General features: G+C 37.5%; 1 protein-coding gene across 1 annotated transcript in view; it reads left to right on the top strand.

Annotated features, from left to right (window-relative positions):
- Madm (MLF1-adaptor molecule) overlaps positions 1 to 26,759 on the top strand; it is a 112,902-nt gene extending 86,143 nt beyond the window's left edge. The window contains exons 2-10 of the mRNA XM_068773465.1: positions 21,504 to 21,728; positions 22,566 to 22,696; positions 23,154 to 23,332; positions 23,622 to 23,796; positions 23,982 to 24,100; positions 24,657 to 24,804; positions 25,548 to 25,728; positions 26,169 to 26,288; positions 26,572 to 26,759. Of these exons, the coding sequence (XP_068629566.1) occupies positions 21,504 to 21,728; positions 22,566 to 22,696; positions 23,154 to 23,332; positions 23,622 to 23,796; positions 23,982 to 24,100; positions 24,657 to 24,804; positions 25,548 to 25,728; positions 26,169 to 26,288; positions 26,572 to 26,673 (1,380 nt within the window). The 3' untranslated portion in view covers positions 26,674 to 26,759. The remainder of the gene's footprint in view (positions 1 to 21,503; positions 21,729 to 22,565; positions 22,697 to 23,153; positions 23,333 to 23,621; positions 23,797 to 23,981; positions 24,101 to 24,656; positions 24,805 to 25,547; positions 25,729 to 26,168; positions 26,289 to 26,571) is intronic.
- The last annotated feature ends 275 nt before the right edge of the window (positions 26,760 to 27,034 follow it).

Genomic DNA, 27,034 nt, shown 5'->3' with positions numbered 1-27,034 from the left:
CGACGTTTCCTTACGTTTCTGCAGCAGTGTATTCTAAAATCTCTGCTAGTGTACTTTTTAAATACATGTCATGTTATAAAAAAATATTTCGTAAACATCCTTAAAGTTCGTCATCATATTAGCTCATAGACACCCACTGCAAGGCTTAGAACTCCCACAGAAATCCGACAAGATGAGCGTTTTTGCGCTGCTCGTATCCATCGACTTTCCTCGACTTTTGACACATCATCGGTTCACCTAGTGGAAATCCTGACCATGCCGCGCCTGCCGACACCTTCCTAACAGCCATGGGTTGCGATGTGCTCCTCCCACTGCAACTTTAGACAGTTATTCTTCAAGCTACATCGGACACCTTGGTTTCCCTGCATATCTCATTCTAGATCAGAGTTCCCCAAACTTTTTTGTATCGTAGACCCCTTGCCATGTTTTTCCGTGTTAGGTAGAACCCCTACTTACCTGATATTGATTTCCTGTACATTTCTAACAGTAATGAAGTTTAGTGTTAAAAACTTAAAGTAAAAACACATGTTAATTTATACATTTATTAATTGAATTTAAATTAAAACTACTCAAAATAAAATTTTGTATATGTTATGTGAGATCCACTATCGTGGACCCCCATTTTCATTTCATGGACCCCCAAATTTTTTTTCGAAGACGTGAACCCCTTGCAGGTTGTCATAGACCCCTAGGGGTCGATATAGACCACTTTGGGAATCACTGTTCTAGATTCTCAGCGAAGTTCAGTACAGTATTTAATACACTAGTTAGAACAATTCATTTCCAATTATTATTATCACTTAAAGCTATTGTATTGTAACAATGTATTTTAATGACTTCTGTAAATTGATTACTTTTCATGATTACATTTCAGAGGCATTCCACCAGAGTATATTGTAAAACCGTACATACTTGGGTCATCATTATCATCGTTTCAGTTGTCAGACGCCCACAGCTGGGTATAGGACTTACGCATAAATTTCCAATAGAACCATATATATACATATACTAGCTATGCCCGCGACTCTGTTCGCATGGATTTTAATTAAAAAAAAATAGTATATTTAGTACTTTTTTGGTTCAAGAATATTTCTACGAAAAAAGTATCCATGTTAGTCAATCTTTATTATATCAACTTTCTGCAAATATAAGTCGCGTCGAAATTGGTCTAGCCACTTCAAGGGTAACAGACAGACAAAAATTTTAAAAATATCCATGTCGTAAAAAGCCGTTATTTTAATATTACTCGAAGAAACACTAACTTTATTTATTTGTATAGATATATGTATGTATGTTATTATAATTCATTAACATTTAACTTTTACATATATTACAGACACGAAAATAAATTCTAATTGGTCGTGCCATTCTCGAGTTTCGCTTAGCACAACATACAAATTGTCGAATCGTTTTTATTACATATTTTATTCAAAATAATGTGACTTATTAAAAAGTATAATTCCAATAAGATAGCAACCCTCTGAGCGCGGCCTAAGCGGGCGTCAACTGCAAGTGAATGACCCTTGTTCTGACAAACGCGTGGGCAGTTTCCAGCGACCGTCCTGTTGCAAATAACGAAGGAAAACCATACCATGAATAGTTTTAATCCAACGCAATGCATTCTCCAATGTTAAAGTGTAACTTTGCACACAGAATGATCAGTTATAAGTATATAGGTATAAAAGAGATGAATGTATAGCGCATTTGCTGTCAATTAAGGTTTTTGATTTTAAATAAAAAAATGTATAAAGAAATCTGCGTATAAATATATACATACATACATGTAAGAAAAGGACCAATATTTAGCCACTTCCGCACATGCAGTGGTAGTCGTGCAATGAAATGAAATGCACCGCCCCAATGCGAATCACAACCGCCACCGCCAAATTACTCAACACGTGTTTCACCCCTCCACGGGGCATTAAGAAGATGCCCCTGGCGGGCGGTGCATTTCATCGCACGACTACCTCTGCATGTGCGGAAGTGGCTAAATATTGGTCCTTTTCTTACTTAAGATGGACTTCCGCGAGGTAACGCCTGATTCCATTAAATACATACATACATGTAAGCATAATACATAATAACGTTATGATAATATAGTCAAAAAGGCGTTTTCAAAAATCATATAAATAAATAATAAAATTAATTATACTGTCTGTTATTGTAGAGTTTATATCGCCTGAACTTACATATACGAGTATGACTTATAATGGCCTGTCCTATTGCAAGAGAGAAAAAATAATTTAATGTAACATATTACAAGAATGATTACTTTATACATGTTGAATAGGTGTAAAATCTATAAAAGTTTTGATTGACAAATGAACCATACATTCATTCACTCTTTTATAGTTTTAACACCTATAACCAATGTAATAGTAATGTAAATAAATGTACTATTATTTTTGTTGTGACGTAACATTGCATCGCCAATCATATATGTGTTCGCTTTTGAAGTCAAAGACCCGGCGGTTCAGTATCGCAGACCGTTATCTGCCACGACGTTAGCAAAAGCCCATAAATCTCAAACCGTGCTAAACAAATTGCATAAGGCGAGTATCGTTATCGCCGCCACTGTAATCGGGTTGTATAAGCGAGGCATTACGTGAAGTCGATGCTGTTTCACGCCAATTATCCCATGTGGGTCCCTGCGATATGCGCCACGATGGTTTGGCACACAAAACTTATTGCGCCTACAACGAAGTGTATACAGGACATTATGTATAAAATAAAAACCTTGAAAATTTTATCAGAACTCTTGTTGATCATTTTATGATCTTAATTGAATGCTTCGCAAGGTATTATTTTTGTAGATAAGCAGGAAGAAACTTCACAACAACGCATCTTTTTGGGAAGTATAAAAATACAGAGCCTTAATTATAATAATCAGGCGACATCACTGCCAAGGATTTTTATCATTTAAATATTCGTTTATTGAATAATCAGCCATTGCGTCAATTTATTTGTAATTTGTGTTTTGAATTTTGTTAAAGCAAAGAGCTACAGTAACATACGTATAACATCATCATCTTACTAACTGTCCGAGTTTCCGAAATTCAAGAGGAACCGCCGTGTTAAAATATTTTAAGATACTCCTCATACTTTATTAGAGATCATTTAGAGAAGAATAATAGAAGATCGTTTCTTAAAAAAGAACTAGAATTAGATTGTATGCCTTCTCAATCAGATCCTTCAATTTAACCTACGAGAATTCCAAACGCACCGGGACTAAGAAGACTCGAGCGTGTTTTTTGTGTTCATAAGTTATTTAAGTGTCGCAATGGTTTGTTTACTTTGTTGTACTAGGCATAGAAGATTGATACTCAGAAAAACTTAGGTCACCAAAAATGATCGAAGAATTGCTCGTCTGCAGTGGGAGGTGAGGCACATGGCTTGTGCAATGATGGTCCATGACCGACGACATAGGGTCGCTAAAGTTGCCGGATATAGTCGATGCAAGGCTTATAATCATGGTGATCTTTAAAGGAATCTTTGTCTTTCAGTGGGCGTCTATCGTCTGGTATGATGGTGATGAATAAGGTAAAATCTTTAATAGAATCAGACGTTACCTCGGGGAAGTCCATCCTAAGTAAGAAAAGGACCAATATTTACCAACTTCCGCACATGCAGTGGTAGTCGTGCAATGAAATGCCCGCCCGCCAACCCGCTGATAAATGCGCATGCGGCAAACAATGCGAATCACACAACCGCCACCACCAAATTACTCAACACGTGTTTCACCCCTCCACGGAGCATCTTCAGGAGTTATGTTACACCGATTAGTGCCAAACATAGAGTCACTAATTTGCGACTACCACTGCATGTGCGGAAGTGGCTAAATATTGGTCCTTTTCTTACTAAGGTAAAATCTGGGTAAAGTCTGGTATCTTTTATTTGGATGAAAACACTCGTGATCTTCTAATGTAATTATTTCATCGACATTCCATACGTAAACACGGGTAAGCGCTTGATGCTACTGAATATTTTTTTCACGTGCGTAGCTCGCCGATATCGCATGCAGATTGAACTGTAACAAGGCGTAACAGTAATTGGCCAAACGTACGGACTGCATCAGCGCCGCTGTTATTACCTGTAACTAGCCTTCGATGCGCTCGATCCGGTGTAAACGGAAATATATTGGCAATGAAATTTATCGTGTCGGGTATTACGGAATGTACTTATATTTTATTTTGAAGGTAATTTTAGTGGTCGTCTACACGATATATGTTGCGGTCAAAACTCAACACGCGGTAGAATAAAACCTAAGCCAAAGATATGCTTCATTTGATTTTGTCTTCAAATTCACAGTACAGTACAATTTTGTTTACTCGTTCCCTATATCTTATAGCGGTAACGGGGACCCTTTGTGCTCTTCATAATTTCTTCCATTATATCCTCTTTCAAACATTACATCTTCATACATTTACTTTCCTTTCATTCATAATTCTTGCATACATCGCCTCTTTTTCTTCGCCACAATCTTTACATTTTGGTTCTTATCTCTATTTCTATTCATATCTCTGTTTTAGCACCACTTTTCGGCATAATATTTATTTAATGTTTCCTACCTTTTATATGTATGTATAAATGTAGTACAGTGTTCATAGTTTAGTATGCATATAGTTAATCCGCTAGTGTTTGTTAATGACATGAAATTAAATGCCGGGTACTACACGTCTATTTCCACTACAAAACAACCTACACAGAAAACTTTAGACAGTATAATTCAAAGAGAATAAACAAAGTCTGCTGTTAAATCCTTTAAAATTCAAGAGTTGAAATATCTAAGAAATACATTTAATATTCTACGCTATTCCATCGCATCTACTGTTCTTAGTTTAACTTATACAACTAAACGAATGCAGCAATACAGAAACGTCCATTGTATTCAGAGTTCGTTTCAGAATAGAACAGTTTCATACATGGAGTTTATGAAATTAATGCTAATGCTATATTGAAACCGTATCGACCGTTCGGTACCACATGGCTCTTTAATATGATTTCCAACGCAAATGCGAGCACAAAGGCCTATGTTATCAATTGCTATTGTACTATGTCTATTGTTTTGCTTCTTTTATAAGTAAAAACTATTGCAACTCCGCCCAGGAAACTGTACAGCCCGAGCTGGGGCTACTCCGGGAGCTCTAGAGTGCGAACATCTCGAACCCGCAAAACCTGCAAATGCCAGAGCAGCAGTAATATTCCGTGTCCAATGTTACATACAAATTTATTCTCGACTGGATCTATGAAACGATCTAACTCAATAATTGTCTGTTTTCTTGAAAATCCACTGCCCCTTCGGGCGACCGCATGTTGAAATGTTCAACAGGTATTTTCAAGACCATTGTACCTAGTTACTCTATGAAATGTCCACAGGAGCGATCTAAGAGCTTGCAGGCATAATCTGGTAAAATAAAAATATGTCTGACCGTAATACACGCAATAGCAAGCTTTCCCGTATTCATTAGGGAAAGATTCGGGTGCGAAATTGAACTGGAAGACAAGATGAGAAGTGACACCATGACCTCCCTGATGGGAGACAGAGAACGCATCATATTTTCTGAAAATATTGTCACAGAATTGTAAAGGAGGTGATAAATAAAAATAAAAATCAATAATAAATTTGGTAAAACGCAAAAAATGTAATAAAAAATGGAAGTAAGTTGCGGCCCGAGCGATCCTCTGGGAGTCATTGTGCTTCGTTACCTTTAAAGAGGTAGACTAGGCGTCCTCTGCGTCCTGCAGATGCCATTTGGGCAGCAGTAAGAGTCCAGTCCAAATAAAAACGTCACTAGAAAGGAACCACTGATACTTGCTAACTCACAAGCGTAAGGATTGCATAATTTGAAGAATCCCTTTAATATAAATCTAGTTTCTGATACAAATCAGGCTCTTGTTGCATTCTTGTACATTTTTTTTATCTATCTATTCCACAAACATTAGCGTCCGTGCCTTTGATTTTACATTTATGTTGAATATTTCCGTTTTTTTTTTTTTTGTCACACGTTTTTGCATGTTACGGTGTTTATTAAGTGTCTAGATTTATTTTAACAACGCCCTAACAATGTCTTCTTTTCAAAATGACGTTTCGTGCGACCACTTGCTCATCCCTACTCCATATTACCATCCTCAGGTTGTGCGCCAGTGTCTGTGCGGTGGTTGCCGTATTCGGCACATCGATGAACCTTGCGATCGCATCTTGAGTCTCGTCCGTGCAATACACGCACGTGTGTGTCGTGATATCGCTACCACCGCATGATGGACACTGTTATACAGCCTGAAGGAGTATGTTGTTCGACAAACAATTGTTTTCTTGTACATTCACGACCTATTATAAGTAAGTATACTTACTGACAGTAAATCGATAATAAAAGCCAAACTTAATTTTCATATATATGACGTAGTTGTAGAACAAGATGGAAATCGGAAATCCGCACCGCGTGAAACATAATCCGATTTACTGGTAACTAGCTACACAGACTGAACATTCTGATTCTTAGCGGGAAAAAGATATAATCTATAATCAGAAATATTACATAACATCCGACTAAATTCATTATGGCAGGTTTATAATGATATAATTTCATTAAGGTTTTATAATGATTTCGTTTTGTTGTTTTTTGGGCTTTGATAAATCCTGCCACCACAGGTAGAAGTGATGGTTGACCATAAAGTTTGACTCACGATGGTTGGCAGATATCAGATGCCAGAAATAAGAACTACAACTACCTAAGAAAAATTAATAAAACTTTAGAGGTGTTATGTATAACAAAAAGAGATTGGTTATAGCTGTTAAGGCTTTCAAGGTGTAAATATGTAGCTCATTTGACGGCAAAAAGCTTTAAAGCTTTTATAGCTATTTTTAATCAATACATTATGGTAATTGATGTTAAATCTGTCAGACTTACTTTTTTTCTCATAGAATGAGAGAAATTAATAACTTGTGGAAGTAAGTCTGCAAGGATAACTGCAATAATTAATATGAAGTAATACGAATTTTGAAAAGAATTTGTCTTACTATATTATCTCTGTTTTATTTATTATTTCTGAAACAATTGATTTTTGGTTGAAGTGCACCATACGTAAATAAAGCCTTTACACCTGTAATCCTGTATAAGCATATCCGGTGTTCATGGCTGACAACTCGCGCTTGTCCTCTGATCAAACGTGTCGAGTATTCGAAAAATAGTCATCATAAATGTATTTATATTTCGTGAATGTCAATACGTCAAGTGCACAGAGAGTAATAAATGGGCACACACTGCCGGCGGCAGATAAAATATGAAGCGAAATCGACTCTGCCGGCCTCGCCTGGGGCGATGCGACGGCTCGCTATATGCGATGCCACGGTTTCCGAACGGAAGTGTTTGGCTAAATGTAAAAATGTTCATTTTTATTATTTCAATATATCTCATATGTAAAAGCATACATTTAAACATTTTGATCTAATAATGATGAACCCTATTGGCAAGTTCGCCTCGATTTTTCTACGAAATTTAATCTGAAAGGAGAATATGCGTAGACGAACGAAAGAACCTGGTCATAGCCCAACTGATTGGAAAATTGAACTAACAGTGGGCAGGTGAACACACAGGACAGATGGCCAGAGCCTAAAGGTAGAGAGGAGACCATTAATCGGCAAACGCACCGTAAGATGTCCAATAACAGGGCTGACAGACAACCTTGATAAAGTTAGTCAATTATGCTGGATCCTGGCCTCTTCCAACCGGTGTTATTGGCAATCTATAGGAGAGTCTACGTTCAGCTAGCAGTGGTTTGTAATGTCGGTATATCGACATGTTTTTATAACATATGATAGTTGTAACATTGTGTTCTCGCCCACTCTGCGAATAAACGGCTATGAGAAAAGACGCGTCATATTGTAATTCCTAGACTCCTGTGCCTACCTAGATTTTCGTCCTTTTTCGTACTTATCTGTAACAAAGACCACACATAACTACGCAAGCTTAAAGTTAAAATAAACTTGGTCTACGAAAATAATAGTTATACAAATACATAGTAGTTTCAACCAGTGTCGACAGATGGCGCTAATTGTTTTCCGCATAAACTTATAAAAGGTGCACCGTGCGGTCAAATCGTCATTAACAAAGAAGACTTAACAACGACAAGACCTATATTTATATATAAGCTCTGTGATATTAATGTGTCTCACGGCATATTTTTTTTTATTGGTAATTTTCCATTGCCTCTAATCCTGTGCAACTCATCTCTAACTTGGAACTGCTATCTATCTATCGTTCTTTTTTATGTGCGCTGTCTATCTTTATATCTCTACGTCTGCTTTTGCCTTTATTTTCTTACAGATTTTAGTAATTGCCAGGTCTATGTTTCTAACTCTCTTTAATCAATGCCAATGTTTTACAACCATAAGTCAGGCAAGTCATTTATTTCAAGTACTGCACGTTTTTCAGACGGACTTCTCTGGACACGATATATACCTGTGTTATTTATAATAAAACATGCTATAACGGATTAAACCTTATAGGTGATAGTTTAAAAATATTCTTACCTTGTCACAAAATAGTATAAAGCCTCTTAAAGCCAAACACTCGTTGGCAGCGGTTTGAGTTTTTGAAATTATAGCTACAATCGCTTCGTGTTGTCGTTACACTTTGCTCACTGTATTGACAACTGCGGTGTTGATTTACGTCTGTTCAACTCGTTAATTGCTCTAGTATTTCGTCTTTGATAAATATTAGGAGGACCAAAAAGTAATGCTCCTTTCTGAAGTTATATTCACACGACTACATTTTAACCAGTTTTTTTTATTTCTAATCAACAATAAATTCACCTTCGTCATCAACAACCGTTTGCCATCTGGTATGCAAAATCAATGTCGTTTTTTTTGTAAAATATGACAGAAACGACATTACTTTCCAGTTCCTCTAATATACACCACGCACAAAGGAATGTGCCGAGAAGAACCGGCAAGAAACGTCACTTGCATGAAACCTTAAATGTTTTGTTGTTACAACTCTTACGGGAATGTGTTACCAACACATTATGGGATGTATTCAGGTTTATTTGATATAAAAGAAAATATACTTTGTTAATATATTTTCATCATCTTTGTTTTTATATATATATATATATGTATATATATATATATATATATATATATATATGTGTGTGTGTGTGTGTGTGTGTGTGTGTATGTTTGTATGTATGTATATAACTCTCGAAGATTCTATGAAGAGAAAAAATTAGCGGAGAAATTAGTAAAAACACTACTTTTCTTTTCTAGTATAAACTACTTAATAAATTAAAACACTTGTCATCATCTGTGAGATATTAGACATCAATCAAATACAAAAATGAGACCAGCTAGGGGATGTAACAAATCAAAACAATATCTATATGGCTCATGCAGCACAATGGAAATATAAACACGTGAATATTAAACTTAACTTGTTTTTGTAAGTAGTCGTTGTTTGTTATTTATACATTATATCAATAAACAACGGTATCACTGTAAAATCTGTTTCATTTCAATAATCATTGACAATAATGTTGACTGTCAGAGCAACTAGCGCAGTGATTCCCAAAGTGGTCTACATCGACCCCTAGGGGTCTATGACAACCTGCAAGGGGTCTACGTCAGCGAAAAAAAATTGGGAGTCTATGAAATGAAAATGGGGGTCCACGATAGTGGATCTCAACACGTACACTGATAGTACCTATTTACTTACATCATACTATCTTATAATATCAAAACAATTACATTATTTATAAAAGTACCTATGAAGTAAAAAAATTATTGTATATGTTTATAAAATTGTGTAAGTTGTAGGATGTTGGTACAATAGATTGGTTTAGTTGGTATAGTAGATACAAAATTTTATTTTGAGTAGTTTTAATTTAAATTCAATTAATAAATGTATAAATTAACATGTGTTTTTACCTTAAGTTTTTAACACTAAACTTCACTACAGTTAGAAATTTATAGGAAATCAATATCAGGTAAGTAGGGGGTCTACCCAACACGGAAAAACATGGCAAGGGTCTACGACACAAAAAAGTTTGGGGAACTCTGAACTAGCGTATAAATATCAACAACCTAATAGCATTGTCATTGGTGAGCTTATTGTCGTTGATGTCACAGGTCTTTTCTACCTTTGGTCATACAGGTTTTGTTTTTGTGGATTATTCAATATTACCCTGCTAATATCGGAAGGTTCCGCAGGGTAGAGGAGCGTAAATGGTGCCTAACCTATCCTTCGATTTTAATTAGCAATAAAGATAAGATAGAATTTGTTTATCCAACATTAGAATTTTTAACAGAACTCTTTATTGATTGTCAACTAAATTTTTTTCAATTTTCGACTCTACTCTGCTTTGGAATGTGTTGTTGTTGTGGAAAAGAAGCAGGAAGAAACACCACAACAAATCTTTTAATAAAGTTTAATACATATTTATAAAATTACACTTTATCAGATATAGCCTAAATGAACCAAAATAATCAAGCGACATCACTGTCGAGGATTCTTGTTATATAAATATTCGTTTATTGAATAATAAGCGTTATCCGTTAAATATTTTTGAAATGCGTTTTGAATGTTGTAAAGAGTAGTCCAATAACGTTTTTCGACATTTTATAAAAAAATCTGTTTTAGTTGGTTTTTGCATTCGAAACTTTGGTACAGCAAGTTTTTCACGGTGCCTTGTAAATACACTATGGATGTCCCCTTTTTTTTGTATTTTGCTCGAGTGGTGTTATATTACTTTATGACCGAATTCAGGAGGCATGGGAGCTATTAGAGGTCGCTTAAATCGCTCGATTTTATTGTGACCTGACGTAAGGGTCACCAAGGTTGGGCTCGACTTAGAACGTCACTTGTGGGCTTTTAATTACATGTTCCGATTCAAGGTTGCCCGAAAAGGCATAATTGTTGAACTATAGAAGGTCAATATTCAATGAGGATATTTGACCACTCGGCTATATTTAGACAACCGCCACGAGCACTCCTACATTATCTGTTAACCGCATAGGCCACGCGAATGTTTGAGAGTTGAATTTGTTCAGTTAATATAAAAAAATAATTTCTTATTAAATGTCGTATTTCGTCATCTACGTATAAAGTATATAAGAACAGAGAATATTATTACCCACGGTCGTTAAAGTTCAACCAGATTTGCCAGAACTTTATTGTCACTTTTATACAGAACTTTCACATGTATATATGGTTTTTATGTATCCATTGCGTCTCTACATAAATATTACATTTTATTTTACACGTGCTTTTCCATTTCTCGTTTTATGGAAAATGGGTTACCGGGAAATCTCTAACAGGGTTAAGCTCGCCTACGCACTTTGTCCTTTATTTTGTTTGTAACGATGTCCTTGTTTGTACCGAAATATATTAAAAAAGAATACGTGGTCCTAGTGTTATTAGTTTTTTTTTCTCCATACAACCTGGAGATAAGTCGAAGAGGCTACTTTAGCTGGTCTGGTCCGGGAAGAGCTGGAAAATGCACAAGTTCGTTCTATATGGGGAAATGAAAAACTAAGTTTCTGATGATGAACTTCACCATTATAATCACTGTTGGTTATACTAAACAATAGGCACATGTAGAAGTACTGTAGGTAGAAATGAAAGCTATTACATATTATCAATATTTCTTTAACTATATCCGTATTATGTTTTTTTTTCTCAATTTATTTCATCTCTTTCATTCATCTTTTTTCTCTTTCATCTCTTTGTCTATGACAGCGACTTAGTTTGAGAAAGAATATGATGAAGTAGATACGAGAAAGGTATTTTACAATTCGAAAGAAATGAACATTACTTTGGCGTTGTAAAAAAAAACATAATTTACCTTTAATTAGTTAAAAGTTACATATACAAAGACACGCACGCTAATGTCTGAAAAAGACCGAATAGAAAAAAAAAACATCTAAAGCAAATCTCTTTACTAGGTTATGGAAAGCTCGGCAACTGACTTAATCTGCGACACAAGGCGCTTTACTCTACCCGACAGCTCAGAGCTTTCTGAAGTTCATTCAAACATTGCTTATAAAGGCTTAGTCGTAAGTTAAATATGTAAAAGCCCTTTGAAATATCACCACGTGCTCTTGTAATGTAGAATTGATCCTTTATCGTGTAGTTCATAAATATGTTTTTTTTTATTTATGACGTTAGCGATGAAGAGACTTACTATGGTACATGCTAGTCCAGAACAAACCCATGTACTCTTGACTTGAAGGCTTCCTAATTATAATTGTCTTGAAACAGTGACGCCGGTAGATTGTTATGCGTAGTGGTGGTGGAAGGAATTTTAACTATTTAATGTCTTGAATATGTGCGTCATGTTATTCGATGGAAAAAAGTTTATTTAAGTATGATTAATGTTAGATTGATGTTTTTTTATAATATTAGAATGATGTTTAAGTACATTTAAATTTGACGAAAAATGACTTGCCTGTCGCAAAATTTACATACCGTACCGGATATATATCAAAACGAATGGAAATAGGTATGAAAACTTTAAAGGAGTGATTTATACCGCATGTTTCGTCGAAAGCGTTTAAAAATGTTTTGTCGAGTGATGACTTTGGAATATGTTACATTAATTAATATTTTCCATACGAATACAACAGACCAATAACTTATAACAGTGGTTTACAGTGACAGATAAACAATAATTAATTTTAATATATTATCAATAGACCATTCATTATTTCTGTAAACATTGACTTTCGGAAAAGGTCACAATACTTGTAGAACAATCGAACCAGCCACGAAATACGTAGTGTATTTTATCTAATTTACGTGTTATGTAAATATTATCGTGCACTTCCCGCGTGCGCGCGCGCATTGAACATGGAATGAACAATTAATTATCAATTGTCGACGTCGGCTAAATTTACTTTTCCTATCGGGACGTTGCCCTCCTCCCGGCGCCCCGCACGCCTCGCATCGGCGTCAAATGCGACGTATTAGAAAGGAACCAAACGCCATCAAACGCCAGGAATATGCACAGTGTGACCACTGAGACAGTAGCACAAATGGAATGCTCTTCACATATCTGGACTCGCTTAGAATTTATCTATTTTTGTTTTGTTTATTTACTATTAACAAAGCTGTCTAACAATAAAACGACATCAAGGAAAATTATTATAACAGAATATTAATAACAAACTTCCAGTTATAAATGCTCGTAGTTTTAATTTGAAAGATTCAATTATAGTAGTCCTCTATTCGATTCTAGTTTATATCAATTTGGATTCTACTAGTTATGATCTTAATACAGTAAATACATAAATGTAATTATTATTTAGTCATGAAAAACCTACGAATAATTAAAAACGAAATATTATATTTTTAATAAATGTTAAATTAAAAGTTAACATTTAGAAGTTACATAAATTCATTCCTAGGTTATATTATCCGACGTATCTCAAAGAATTGTTAGTCTGAAATTGCAGTTGAGTAGTAGAGTAGAGGTAGTCGCCACTTGAGACGAAAAGATCTCAAGTGGCGACTACCAACCGGTAGACGCAGAGTGGGCAGGTTATCCACTAGGTCAGTGATTCCCACAGTGGTCTATATCAACCCCTAGAAGTCTATGACAACCTGCAAAGGGTCTACGTCAGAGAAAAAAAATTTGGGGGTCCATGAAATGTAAATGGGGGTCCACGATAGTCGATCTCAACAAATACACTGATAGTACCTATTTACTTACACCATACTATCTTATAATATCAGAAACATTTACATTATTTATACAAGAAGAAGTAAGGGGGTTCAGCGCTGTTACCGATCTCCTAACGAAAAAAATAAACAGACTGGACATCATTAGCCGAGGAGATTTAAGATTAACCCTTACAAAATTGACGCCAAATTTTGATAATTTATTAATAAAGCTTCAGGTTCGTCCTTCTCACTAAAAATATTGACTTATTGCTTATGTTATTTTATTTATAGTTTATTTATTGTAACGTATATTTTACATAACAGATACAAAATTTTATTTTGACTAGTTTTAATTTAAATTCAATTAATAAATGTATAAATTAACATGTGTTTTTACTTTAAGTTTATAACACTAAACTTCACTACAGTTAGAAATTTACAGGAAATCAATATCAGGTAAGTGGGGGGTCTACCCAACACGGAAAAACATGGCAAGGGGTCTACGACACAAAAAAGTTTGGGGAACTTTGCACCAAGTAGACCGACGACATAGTTGAGGTTGCGGCAAGTCACTAGGTCATATTTTTAACATTTAAATCATCATTGCTTTTTATAAGTTAAAATAGTAATTTCTGATACGGCAATGATTGTATGTTACTGGTCCAAACACTATGGTTTATTAAGAGTAAACAGCATACAATCCCGTCGCGAATTACAAATGAACCTTCAATTGCTTGCTGATGGCAGTCCCGGGAGAACGCAACGCCAACTCTCCGCGCGCGGCGCCAACCCTGCTCCCGGGACAATCTGCCTCTATTCAGCATTGTTATTATTCAAACAATATTACCGCTAATACGTCAATACAAATGTTTATTTATTTGAATAATGTTTGATATACATCAACATTTTACAAAGGTATCTAATAGATTCAGGCGTTATTTTGCGGAAGTACATCCTAAGTAAGAAAAGGACCAATATATAGCTACTTCCGCCAATGCATTGTTTATCAATATTCTTTATCAGATATAACTTAACAAAATAATCGAGCGACATCACTGCCAAGAATTTTTGTCGTAAAATATTCGTTTATTGAATAATAATCATTTTCCATGTTTTGATTTTGTAATAAAAACATATTAAGGAACTTCATTATCATTCTTACTTTGATAACTGAACCAGGCATTTTTTGCTGTAATTGTCCCATTCCTAAATGATCCGTAACAAAGAAGACTCCTTTCTTTCTTACTTTCGACTTTTACTTGCGTTATAGTTTGCTCAACGCCTGGAACTTATCCAAGTCTATGTCCTTATGTATCTACGTGCTTTTGTAACACGACCAAAGCACATGACATCAAATGACTTAGATATATAGACTTAGTGATAATATAAATCTATATACAGTGGTACCTCGACATACGAGTTTAATTCGTTCCGCAACCTTGCTCGTATCTTGAATTACTCGTATCTCGAAGCAAATTTCCCCATACAAAACAATTGAACTATCATTAATCCGTTCCAACCTCCAAAATGTCACCCCAGTTATTTTTGTTACGTGGTTTTGAATAATAAAAACGTATTTATAAATATCAAATATTTATTGCACAAAAACAAAAAAGAGAACGTAAAAAAATAAATTAGATATCCTCACTGGTCTTTGCCTTTTTCGCTACATTTTTCTCGCTTTCACCTGAAGGCCGTTTAGAAATAAACATGTCCAAGGAGGTTTGTTTCTTCCTCCCTCTCAGAATGTTCCGGAAATGAGTTAGGCAAGTGTCATTAAAAAGGTCAGATGCACGACCTGTTGCAACTTTTTCTGGGTGTTTTTTTCCACGAACTGTGAAACTCTCTCCCAGATAAAAGAGATCTTAGGAATCTAAGATCTCCTTTATCTCACTTGTAGAAATAACCTCCTCCTCTGACTCCTCAAAACCAATTTCTTGCATAACTTGTATCTCCTCAGTCGTCAGTTCCTGGGTGTGCTCCTCGATGAGCTCGTTCACGTCTCTCTCTTCCACCTCTAGACCCATGGATTTCCCCAGAGATACAATCTCCTCCTCTACTGAAACACTGGGTTCCAATTCTTCATAACACAACTACACAACTTATCACAGGAAGCATGCGATCGTGATGGTGCGACTGCGTGTTACTACCGAACCGAACTCGTATCTCGAATTTCGCTCGTAACTCAAAGCAAAAAATCACTTGCTCGTCGGCTCGTATCTCGAAAAACTCGTATGTTGGGGCACACGTATGTCGAGGTACCACTGTATATACAAACTTAAATATAAAAGGTAATATTGTATAGGTAACTCTACAAAGCGCTTCTCCGAGCTGAATATTGAATATTAGAAGCAATCATTTGGGACTAATAACCTATAATACTATGTTCAATAAGTCCTTTCAATAATTATTTATTGCACTATGGAAAATGTTTCATTAGTCAAATGAATAAACATAAAAAGAGAAGTTTACCTCTATATATAGTGAAATAGGCTGTATTCACAGGAGCTTGTATACGATACAAGTAACTGCAACTAAATACTTACTATTTCAATAAATGAATTCATCGATCGTTAAGTGAATTAGAATTATATATATGCTAAAAAGGTTTGATGATGGGTTTTTCTGATTACGTAAACAAATCTTGAGCAAGTGGTAGCCCGGCCGTAGACGACTGGCACTTGCGATCGTACGTCTCGTAATCGATATATTTAATATAATTCTCACTTTGTGCAATAATTATATAGGATTGCCACTGTAAGAAAAGGACCAATATTTAGCCACTTCCGCACATGCAGTGGTAGTCGTGCAATAAAGTGCACCGCCCGCCAGCCCGCTGATAAATGCGTATGCGGCAAACAATGCGAATCACACAACCGCCACCGCCAAATCACTCAACACGTGTTTCACCCCTCCACGGGGCATCTTCAGGAGCCATACCGATTAGTGCCAAACACAGGCTTTGTGTTATTTATCAACGGGCTGGCGGGCGGTGCACTTTATTGCACGACTACCACTGCATGTGCAGAAGTGGCTAAATATTGGTCCTTTTCTTACTGTGATCTTTATAAGCTGATAATAATTAATGAACGAATCAACCTTTGCTATCAACTTCTTACAAAGTACATTTAAATCTAAAAACAACTCATTACCGTCAGTTCTTAAAAAGTAATATGATGTTAGAATAAGAGACAACGGAAGCTAAAGCGAAAGTTGAATAAGAATGACAAAAGAACACTAAAATGTTGCATGCCCTAACTTGATGTCGTTTAAACACATGTTACATATTAAGTGCCCCGCTACCAACACTCTGTGGTGAAGAGTAAATGTCAAAGAGATAGCCGTATCGCTCGCTATATTTGGACAGGGCCGCCTTGTGCACGGCGAGCCATATGCTCTCATCTCATGACTAATGTAGGAAGCATTTAATACAGCACGAGCTATTTTAAACACTGTTTACACGCAGGAAACAATCGGGTCGCTTGTTCGTCGTGAGATAAATTCATCCTGTTGTCGAACGACAACTGTTTATTGCAACATATCTTAATTAAACAATAACTTTAACTCGCAACCGTATACCACTTATTTTAAGTCTCGTGTAATTGGCTTTTTTATATCTCGATGAATAATTTAGTCCACGTCCCACAGTTGGGCACGAGCTCCGACACCGGAGGGTGAATAAATTATCTTCTCGAATACAATAGGCTGACGCTTATCCTTCATACTACAGCAAGGTACATTCCATGCATTGTACAAGTTTTAATAAGAGAGCATAATGTATTGAATTTTTTATTCAAAACTTTAAGTATAACTTTCTATCGAACAATAGAATAATTAGATGACATGCTCGTCAAGAATTCTTGCAAAAGAAGCACGATCCGAGCATCTTCTCTTTATACTGGTAGATTGTTTATACGTTTTAAAACTTTAAAGTTGTGAATGTAAGTTCATTTGCTGTCAATCAGTGTATGATATACCCTATCAAAAAATAAAGAGCTATTTCATAACTACTTGTAATTACGTATTAAAAAAATACTGAAATACATGATGACGAAGGTCTTTGACCAATGTGTGTTGCCAGTGAGGATACGGATCCGAGACGTGGTCGTTTACGATGGCCTTTAAAAGAACACTGGAGAGCAAGGTGGAGTGCTATGCTCAGACTTTCGCTGCGAGATCGAATTAGAGATGAGAAGATCCGCAGAAGAACCAACATCATGGACATAGATTGAAGAATTGCTCGTCTGAAACGGCAGGGGAAAGAGCACATCGCTCGCCCAACCGATGACTGTTGCAGCCGAAAAGCCTTCGAGTAGCGACCACGAGCCGGTAGACGGGGCGTACAGGGCCTGACACTAGGTTGACTGACAACATAGTTATAGTCGCAGGAAGTTCCTGCTGGTGGCGCAAGATCGGCCATCGTTCCGATCTTTGGAGGAGGGGGGGTATGCCCTCCAGTGAGTGTATATGGCTTATATGATGATAATAATCTGTTTCTGTAGACTTTATACTGCCATAAGTCATTGGTCTGACGTATTTCAGAATTATAACTATGCCGGGATAATTGGGAATTGAAACATAAGCTATACATTCACTCCTTAAAGCTTATATTAACTAATCAGCCTGTATATCAATATCTAAATTGTAATAATACCTCGTATCTCTCTGCTGCCGATAGTCTCGCTCGAATAGACTCGCCTCCCGTTACACAATCCAAGCGGAATTCGATTCATATCGAATTTATCTATTAAATTCAAATATCTCCCGCGTTCTATTCTACATTCTATAGCGATAATAGAATGCCGCCGCGCCAGCTTACGGTATTATTTTATACCTTCCTTTTAAATGATTAAACGTGTTTAAACAAGCAGCTTCTATCCACAACTTCTATGGTTCTGAGTCATAGAAAACGCACGGGGTACAAGAGTCTTGCTTGAATATGTAATAAATATAAGTTCAACAAAAAACTGGTCATGTGTAAAAGGTTCTTAGGTTGTAATAAAGCTCGGGAATGAATTGCGTTACTATTGCAGCAGAGACGTGAGAAAGTGGTCGAAAAACAACTTATCTGTTTATTGTGAGCTACTCTCAGATCAAGGCGCGTTGGACCCCAAGTTTTTTTTTGCGTTTCATTGTTCAATTTCCTTCCAAGATTCACAATCTCTTCTATTCTTCATTTTTCTTGTTCCTCATTTTCTTACATTTTTCACATTTCTTTTATCTTTTAGATATCTCCAATCATCCCTCACCATCTTTCCTAAGGTATCACAAACAGCTTTTTATTTTTTTCTTCTCTATCTTTTTCTTATTCGCAATACATTATAATTATAATAGCATGAATTTTACTACCTTATCTATTTTAAATTCTCATTATAAACAAGTTTTTCACTGTAACTTCTCCTTGGTTGTGGGGTTTTACCCCTCTCAACTTACGTAACTAGTTCTTATTTCTAAGTATAGCACTCTGAATGATTGTCTTACAAAATCTCAGGAGCTCATGGCGACTCTCTTTGTCGGCCACTAGAGAGGCGATATTTCTAGCCTCCATACTCTTACCCAATTCTATCTCACCTACTGATCAAAGTTTTCCTAATTTGCATTGTTTTAAATTTAAGGATACCGTAATAGGTGAGCTAGATCTAATTCTAGTTAAAATCATGTTTGGTTAAAATCAATTTGGTTCTATCAAACAGGACCTGTGGTTTTCTTTTCATGACATATTTAAGTGGTTAGTCAGTATAAATGATTCAAGCATTATAAAGTAATAAATAAAAATAATATTGGTAATGTATCGTCATAGAGAATTCCGTTTATCTTTAACTTTTAAATCAATTTAGGTAACGGTATTTAATTGTTTTAGTAAGAAAATGTAATCATCGACAAGCTAATTTATTTTCGTAATTAGCATTTTTTAATTCTACCCAGAGAAACCTTGTATAATAATAATCTTTTGTTCGTTTATGGACAACAATAAAAAAATCTGTTTGAATTAATCCGGTCCAGTTCCTGGTGCAATTCCAGTCTGAAGAGAGAGGGTTACAATTGAATGATTGGCCCGCCGGGACGGGACAATTTCGCCAATTGCGGTAATGGCTCACCAATGATCACTTGAAGGTCGCTGTAATTTTAAAATTGTATTATAAACAATTTGCATGCTTTAGAACACAGTTCCCCAAACTTTTTTGTGTCGTAGACCCCTTGCCATGTTTTTCCGTGTTGAGTAGACCTTCTACTTACCTGATATTGATTTCCTGTAAATTTCTAACTGTAGTGAAGTTTAGTGTTAAAAACTTAAAATAAAAACACATGTTAATTTATACATTTATTAATTAACTACTCAAAATCAAATTTTGTATCTGTTATGTAAAATATACGTAACATTAAATAAACACGAGACTGCGACTCTCAGGTTTGCGACCACAAAGCGAATACCAACATCCTACTTATTACTAATTTTTTACTTCAAAAGTACTTTTATAATGTAAATGTTTTGATATTATAAGATAGTATGATGTAAGTAAATAGGTACTATCAGTGTATGTGGACCCCCTTTTTCATTTCATGGACCCCCAAATTTTTTTTCGCTGACGTAGACCCCTTGCAGGTTGTCATGGACCCCTAGGGGTTGATATAGACCACTTTGGGAATCACTGCTATAGAGCATAATCGAGTGAATATTCAAAAAAAAAGATTTTATTTTAATCAATGTACAGTTGGCTCCAGGTCGTTGTAAAACTACACGTTGACCTCTGATTTTAAATGCTTTTTAATATTAGACATAATGTTCATTGACGATATTAGGTAAACGCTAAAATAGTGTTGAGATTTGGATCCTACCTGTAAAGTTGCAGGCGTGCCTTATTAGTAAGCAAGCCTTAATGATTTTTGGTCACTTCGCTTTACTCGGCGAGATATATCAAGATGGCTCAAATTTGTTTCAAGATGCACCACGGTTGAGCGGATTTTAATATATATTATCGAAAAAAATCACAAAGTTTATAAAAGAAAATTTTTATTTATAATATAGTGTAGTAATAGTAAACCTATGGGAATTTTGTTTAAAAAAACACACCACTATGTAATACGTTATTTAAATGTACACCTTCCCACAATCTAGACTACATTTTCATGAAAGCTCAAAGGCACATCACTCGTGGAATGGCGGAAATATCTTCGCTTATGTTGTTTTTAAGTTGGGCAATCGTCAACGGTTTATTGGCGTAAACACGGCTCTTTAGGTACCAAAGAAAAAAAATCGTGTGGTGTGAGATCTGAGCTCTGGTGAGGCCACGTAATGTCTCATTTTCCAAGTTAATTTTCCACCAAACATTTCGTTTACTATTTTTAAAAACTCAATATATACATACATATATGCAATTAATTACGTAGTGGTTTGAATGTTGGAACACTCTTAGCTTCATTTTATATTGAGTGATGTCATTGTTGTAAGTTAAATTTGTTAAATTTGATTTTGGTTTCTAACAAATTAGGCTTTTTCTGGTATTTTTCTCTTGAAGTACACACGTGACTACTGTAAACGTTTGAAAGTGGACAAAGATATAACTAATAAAATAAATTTGTAACATTTTTCGTCCGGTACATTATCCGGTGCCGTTTACATGTCTATTTGTTTAAGTTACAAGTGTAATATATTATTTAAGAATAAATATAATCATCATCATCAAATGCCAATAGCAGAGCCCAGGTCTTCACCAAAGATCGCCACGATGACAAGTCTTGCGCTGCCCGCGTTCAGCGACTTCACGCGACTTGGACTATGTCGTCGGTCCATCTAGTAGGAGTCCATCTAGTAAAATTGTTTGTAATGTTTGGTTTTCGTGACTCCAGGTGGAGCAGCGCGACGTGCCGGGCATCGACTGCGCGCACCTGGCCATGGACACGGAGGAGGGCGTGGAGGTGGTGTGGAACGAGGTTCAGTTCTCCGAACGCAAGAACTTCAAGGCGCAGGAGGACAAGATCCAGATGGTGTTCGACAACCTCACCAGGCTCGAGCACCCCAACATCGTCAAGTTCCACCGCTACTGGACCGACACGCACAACGACAAGCCGCGGGTGAGCATCCTACGGCCTAAACATAGCTCATTACTCAACAAAAAGCTTTAAAGCAAGTAATTACTCATAAATATTTTACATAGATTTATTTTTTCGTGTGGAATGCGACACGCCAATAACTTCCGACAGTACAAAGTCTGCAAGGTAGATAGTAGACAATATTTAATTTTTTATTTAATATTGCCGAGACCTTTGATCTTTATTTATTAACAGCAAATACTTTATACATTCACCAATTTAAAACTTTCCACTTGTAACAAATCACCATGTATGACACCTCTGTCATTTACGAAATGGAGAATAAAATATCGATGATCTAACAGTAACTATAGGAGCAGTAATGAGACAGTCGTGTGTTTCTTACAAATTCAAACTTGATTCAATTGATTAAGTTACCATCCATATTCTCTGTGAAGAGAATTTGTCCAACGATAGAGATATTACTAGTCCTTTGTTGGAGACTACACATTGGTAACATTCTCGAATCGTCGTCGTTACGTCGCTAGCTTAGCTTTTGCTTCGATAAATTATTTAACAATGACCAGAATATGTGCAGTGCATCACAGATATACATTATAACTGTAGGTTGCTGTGCTGAAATATCATACTAAAGTTCAATGACAAATATTAATGTTTGGATAAAGGAAGTATATTCTGAATGAGTCCAATCTAAAATAAAACGAATCGAAGTCTGTGTGTGCTGTAATTATACGCCTAAATTTGTCGTTTATTTATATTAAATAAAAAGGGATGTCAATGTTATAACAATGATAAATCTACCAAAATCTCACCTGTCCCTTTTTTCGATCTCTGGTATCAGAAATAAATAAATTACAGGTAATATTCATAACGGAGTACATGTCTTGCGGGTCGCTGAAGCAGTTTCTGAAGCGGACAAAGCGTAACGTGAAGCGGCTGCCGCTGCAGGCGTGGAAGCGCTGGTGCACGCAGATCCTGTCGGCGCTCAGGTAAGGCACCCTCACCTTACTGCCGAATGAATGGAAAGAACAGTGCTTTCGCTAGTCGTCATCGTAACAGCTGAAAGAGGCCCGCGGCTAAGCATAGGCCTCTCTCAGACATCGCCACATCCAGCGACTTCCGCGACCCTAGACTGCAGTCGGTCCACCTAGCGGGCGACGTACCTATCTTATAGACTCACTTACAGAGCTCACACAAAAAGCTTACAACAGAACAACCAAAGAAATGCTACTCAAGGAATGGTCTAGATTTGTTTAAAAATATGACTTGATTTGTTATTAGTTGGTATCGATGAGTAAATAACAAAAGCATAAATTATATTCACCAATCGAGAAAGTTTTTAAAAAAGGATTTTTAATTAAATGACATGACTAAAATCAAGTTGGACGCGATTCTGGAAATTTCTGACGTTAACAAAGTCGCAAGTGTAAGGTCTTATCTCTCCAGCTACCTGCACGGCTGCGTGCCGCCCATCGTGCACGGCAACCTCACCTGCGACACCATCTTCATCCAACACAACGGCCTGGTAAAGATCGGCTCCGTGGCGCCGGACGCCATCCACCACCACGTGAAGACCTGCCGCGAGAACATGAGAAACATGCACCTCATTGCGCCCGAATACGGATGTGAGTCCATTGGCAACCATCACCGTATCAGGAAGCGAACACACAGTTTCCCTTGCTCAGATCCTTGCCTCGGCGATCACTTGTTCCACACTCGCTTTGTGCCTTGAGTTAAGCGTTTGGCTCTCCTTTTATTTATTGCCTTCCACTTACATTCTGATTTGAGCGCATAGTGTTGCGACGTTTAGTTCTCTTAATCTGTGGAACAGTGACGGACGCGTGTCGAGGATCGTCAGCAGGCGAAACTCAGTAGTGACTCGTATTTATTGCAACTTTATTTCCCTCGTATCAGCATCGCAAATGGTGACGCCCGCAATGGATATCTACTCATTCGGAATGTGCGCGCTGGAGACTGCCGCTCTTGAGATTCAGGGCAACGGTGATTCGGGCAGCCACGTAACAGAGGAACACATCATAAGGACGGTCGAATCTTTGGAAGAACCGAGGCAGAAGGACTTCATATACAGGTACATTTCAGGCTCCCCGCGACGGCGCGCGACGGGGGAAGAAGGTTCGTCACCTTCTTCCTTCTTCTCTCGTCCGCATCTGCTTTGCGTTGCGCTCACCGGTAAGTCCCTTGACTTGACTTTAACGCTGTGCTGCCGGACGGGAAGGTGCATCGAAACTCACGCCCTGACCTTCGTGTTTCCAGATGTATAAATAAGGACCCCGCGAAGAGGCCAACGGCGAGGGAGCTCCTCTTTCACCCCTTGCTCTTCGAGGTTCACTCCCTGAAGTTGTTAGCGGCGCACACGCTCGTCAACACCACCGGTAAGCCCTTCATCACCATCAACATTTTAGCCGATAGACACCCACTGCCTGGCATAGGCCGCTCTCGAAGACCGACGCAATGATTGCCTTATCAAAACACATCAATTATTACAATGCCACGAATTGTTTTATGAGATTTCGTTTTATCTTCCTGCCGGAATTATTAATAATCTGATTAATTATTTACAATAATTATGACGCGATCGAACGATTACTGGTCGATACAAAATTGTTTGATTACCCTGGCCTTGTGTTATAATTGATAATAATAATTTATAGGCTTAACTGTTATATCATGAGATTTTTTTCTCATGGACAATTGTTGTCGCTTGGCATTTAAAGCCTCAATTAGGCTGAGATCGCAAAGTGCTTTTTTTGTACTATTTTATTTACTATAAATTTGGAAGTTTTTGTACGAAATAATGCCAAATTTTTCCGTATGGTGCTTAGAACTGTATAACTGGCCCTGAGTGGTGGTCATGTTCTCCATTAATTTAGAATAGATCCAGTTAGAAGCGGTCTACATAACTGTATTTAATATATGATCTGCGTGCAGCGAATATCTCGGAGACGATAACGGACGAGGTGTGCGGCGGCGGCGCGGCGCTGGCGTGGTGCGTGCGCGACGGCCAGAGGCGCGAGTTGGCCGCCAGGGACCTGCAGCCACACGCCGAGAAGCTGGAGAAGTTCGTCGAGGACGTCAAGTATGTTGACGTACTAGATGTTCCTGCTCGCTGCGCATCTTGCTTTTTCTCGTCTCGTCGGACTGATTTACACAACCACGCAACTGACGCTTATTTTACGTCACGGTTCTTTTTTAAATTTTGCCAACCCAACTCCTCATTAAATCTCAGCATATCTTTGAGATAGACGGCGACGGAGATGTTCCCTCCGTGAGCCAAGGTAACCAGTAAACTAGAGGAATACGTGAGCAGGATTTTTCTATGCATGGTCTGCATGCAAACCATAATACGCCACGATGACCGATCTTGCGCCTTCCTGTGTTTCGTGGTCGCCGACAGGACTGTCTGTAACCAGAGTACACTGCACCAGCGATATTTAGGGTGAACCATTTACAAAGTTCAAAACGTAAATTAAAAATAAACTGACGGAAAATACTTATTTTATTATATAAAGGAATATTTAAATGAGAATCCTTGGCAGTGATGTATGATGTATGAATATTTTGATTTCATTCAGGCTATATCTGATATAGCGTATATATATAAATTTGTGTAAAAGATTTTTTGTTGAGTTTATTTCTACTTTCTCGCCAGAGCTGTGACACCCTGCAGAACAGAGTAAATCCAAAAATAAAATATATATGAGAGTTCTGTTAAAAGTTCCAATGTTGAAAATATGATTTTTTTTTTATTTAATCTTTATGTTTTGAACCTTTGTCCGGTATTTTGGTTGTTTGATAAACAAGTGTGTTTGCGCGGCGCAGGTACGGTATCTACCCGCTGACGGCGTACGCGTGGGGCGGGCGGCGCGCGGCCTCCCCGTGCGAGCGCGCGGCCGAGAGCGCGCCCGCGTCGCCCGAGCCGCGCGACCTGGAGACGCGCCGCGTCGTCAACATGATGTGCAGCCTCAAGCCACGCGCGCCGCACGACGCGCACGACCTGCTGGTGCGCACCCACGCCCACGCCCACACAGACACAGAGAGACGCACACATGAACCTATTTCATTTCTATGAAAACATCATACAATAAACACATATTTCACATTACATGTATTAACCCTTTTCACTCCAAGGCTGTTATGTAGCATCGATAAAATTTAATTGAATTATAGTATCTTGCGATACTAGAATATGTTTCATTCATTCGTGATTCAAACATTTTAGTAGCAAAAATCTTTCCTGTTGTAAAATTTTCCGCAAAAAGAAGTATTACACCGTGTCGAGTATAACTCGACAGTGGAGCTTGTGGAACAAAATCAGTGTCGAGTGACACTCGACATCGGAGTGGAAAGGGTTAAATATTAAGAGTATTTAAATTGTATACGTAATTAAGATGCCCTTCAAATATCAGGAAAATTCATGAGAAAAATAATGTGCTTGTGCAGATGACGATCCTGCTGCGCATGGACGACAAGATGAACCGGCAGCTGACCTGCGCCGTGTCGCGCCGCGACTCCGCGCCTGCGCTCGCGCACGAGCTCGTGCAGCTTGGTTTCATACACGAGGTGCGTCCCATGCACAAATGCAGTCTGCACCCATATATGTCAAAAACAACTATCGCTAAATATATCTAAAACTCGAGACAGAATCTTCTGATATCTTTTTCATCGAGCTTAAGATAAAAAAAAAATATTTTTCCCATACTAATCAGAATAAACTAAAACCTCTGTCCATCTGTAAAAATAAATCTTTGAAATAAAAAATGAAATAAGCTCAATTTAAGGAATAATACTACTATCATTTTTAATGGTGTCTAACGCGATGGTAGTAATTTTTGTTTGCATGCAGGCGGATCGCGACAAGCTGTGTCGGCTGATAGAGGAGTCCCTGCGCGGCAGCTTCGGGCACAGCGCGCCGCCCCAGCCGCGCGCGCAGCACGTCGCCAGCTAGTACACACGCGCACACGCACGCGCGCACGCACACGCACGCACCGCACCGCGCCCCGCCCACGTCGCCTCGCCACCGCCCACCCGCCGCGCGGCGACACGCCCCCCGCGCCGGCAAGTCGTCGACACCGTTCCTTACTCCTGTTATATACGTCACACTCTGTTACAGTCTATAAGACGTCTTCGCTTTTACATCTGTACACTGTTTTCAACTTTTTGTTACACCATCAAACTTGATTACTTCGAACCTTGACCATACACATAAATACGCCTAGACCTGTCAAAATAATAATTTGTTAATTTTAATCAAACTTTGTATAAATTTGAAAAACAAGTTCATTCAAATTTATTTAAATTGCAATGTA

Source organism: Battus philenor, unplaced genomic scaffold, assembly GCF_028537555.1.
Source record: "Battus philenor isolate CCGP_79_NKW_IND1 unplaced genomic scaffold, ilBatPhil1.0.hap1 SCAF_6, whole genome shotgun sequence".
NCBI lineage: Eukaryota > Metazoa > Arthropoda > Insecta > Lepidoptera > Papilionidae > Battus > Battus philenor.
Note: the sequence above shows the minus strand (reverse complement) of the source record. Positions and strands in the feature narration are given on the sequence as shown.